At 61.7% G+C, this 1963-nt stretch overlaps 1 protein-coding gene across 2 annotated transcripts in view; it reads left to right on the forward strand.

The window, feature by feature from the left end:
- Positions 1 to 1963, forward strand: part of IKBKE (inhibitor of nuclear factor kappa B kinase subunit epsilon) — a 27153-nt gene that overhangs the window by 21815 nt on the left and 3375 nt on the right. For both annotated transcript variants that reach the window (XM_045298021.1, XM_045298022.1), the window contains 2 exons: positions 610 to 706; positions 1712 to 1812. In XM_045298021.1, coding sequence (XP_045153956.1) covers positions 610 to 706; positions 1712 to 1812 — 198 coding nt within the window. The remainder of the gene's footprint in view (positions 1 to 609; positions 707 to 1711; positions 1813 to 1963) is intronic.

Consider the following 1963-nt stretch of genomic DNA (forward strand, 5'->3'; position numbering starts at 1 on the left):
TCTCCCACGTGTGGCTGGGTTCTGAGACCCAGGTGACCGTGGGCTGTCAGGAGGCCGAGGTCCTGACATCAGAGTTCCACGTGACTCCCCCGCCCCCCTTGCCAGCCCCCCTCGACTCTGATTCCATTGGTCTGGGCATCAGAGGCTTATGAAGGGCCCCCTCCCGGACCTGAGTGGGGGCCAGCGGGGAGAACCAATCACTGCCTTAACCTCTCTGGCCCCGGGTCCCCCCGGGCAGTGGACGGGAACCATTCTTGCTCCCTTTCATGAAAGACTCCTGGCCGTGGCTGGCAGGAAGTCGGCGGTGAGGGCAGTGCCCAGTGTGCGGTGCCTCAGAGGACTATGCTTCTCTCTGGATGTGCCCTGGCCCCTGGCTGATGACAGCCAGAGGCAGCCAGTGCTGACCTGCCCCCACCACTGCATCTCTGCAACACTCCCCAGGGGGTTCCAGCAGGTCATCAGAGCCGTGGAAGGATTCCAGCCCAGCGGGGTGGGCTCGAGCGGGGGGCAGAGGAAGGCAGGGAGGCAGGTGGCTGGGCCCCAGCAGGTGTGGAGGGAACAGCTGCCTCCTGGGCCACTTCCTCAGTCTCTCCTGTCTGCTCTCTCTAGGGCTGTGCACGAGACCAGGAACCACCTGCGCCTGGTTGGCTGCTCCGTGGCTGCCTGCAACACGGAGGCCCAGGACGCCCAGGAAAACCTCAGTAAGGTGTGGACCCGGGGGCCCTCGGGCCACTACTCTGCCTGTGGGCACAGGCTCTGCTGACTCAGTTCTGACTGTGGGGGCAGGGTCTTTGGGGCCAGGGGAGGAGACTGAGTGGAAGGTGTTTCCTGGGGGACTGGGGTACGTACACACAGTGGAATGCTACTCTGCCAGGAAGGCAAACAAAGCCCTGAACACTGGCACAGCACCGAAGGCCGAAGGCTGAAGGTCACTGCAAGGGCAGAATCCCTGGAGGCCGGGCCCTCTTTCTGTGAATGTTCAAACCTAACTCAAGCCCGTTCAAACCTAACTCAAGCCCGTTCAAACCTAACTCAAGGCCGTCCTGGCTCACGGTGACTCAATAGGGCAGGGTCCAGCCGCCGCTGTGAGGTTCTGAGTGTATAACTCCATGGAGGTAGACAGCCTCCTCTTTCTCCAGAAGAGTGGCTGGTGGATTTTAACTACCGACCCAGCGGTTCGCAGTCCTGGTGTCACTACTCTGCCACCAGGTTGCAAGGGAGCCGTCAGAGCTTCCAGTCCCTGAGGAGGCCAAGGGCAGGCAGCTGCCGGAAGCTGGACTGCGGCTTTCAGCAGCACTGGTGTGCTCTACTGCCTACACACCATGAGCTCCGTGGTGCCCCTTGGTGGCACACATGGATAAGCACTCCGCTGCCAGGCCTGGGAAGAATGCCAGCACCCAGCAGCTTGGGACCCCAGGAGCTGAAATCGTCCCCAAGGCCACAGTAGGCTTTATGGGTGGGGCAGGGCCCTGGCGCCTTCTCTGTCACTCAGGGCTCTGTCGGGAGAGGGTAGGCTGGACCTGAAGGAGAACGTCCCAGCTGTCTGCCTCCTGAAATCCCAGGGAAGATGATGGCAGGGCGCTGGGCTGGCTGTCTTTCTGGAACAGGAAGGAAGGGCTCCTGAGAAGAGGGGCAATTCTCAGGATGCAGGGCGGGCACTTTGTTAGCCTTTCCCCAGCACCCGCGCTGACTGCCACATGGCTTCCCGCAGGTCCTGGACCGTCTCCTCCAGGAGGGGGCAGTGGGGGCCCAGGCCTCACCCCCGCCCACGGCCCCTGACCCCAGTGCTGCGCCCATGGACCTGGTTCTCCAGTAAGGGCCAACAAGGGACGTGCTGTGTCTCTGTGTGGGTGCCATGTGCATGTGCACGTGTGTGTACATGAGTGTTTGTGGTGTGGCATACATGTGTGCATGCGTGTGTATGTGGTGTCTGTGTCTGTGTGAGTGTGTAGTATGTGTACAC

The sequence above is a fragment of the Echinops telfairi genome, unplaced genomic scaffold (genome assembly GCF_000313985.2).
Source record: "Echinops telfairi isolate 266 unplaced genomic scaffold, ASM31398v2 ScPeMD7_7424;HRSCAF=8462, whole genome shotgun sequence".
Taxonomy (NCBI): Eukaryota; Metazoa; Chordata; class Mammalia; order Afrosoricida; family Tenrecidae; genus Echinops; species Echinops telfairi.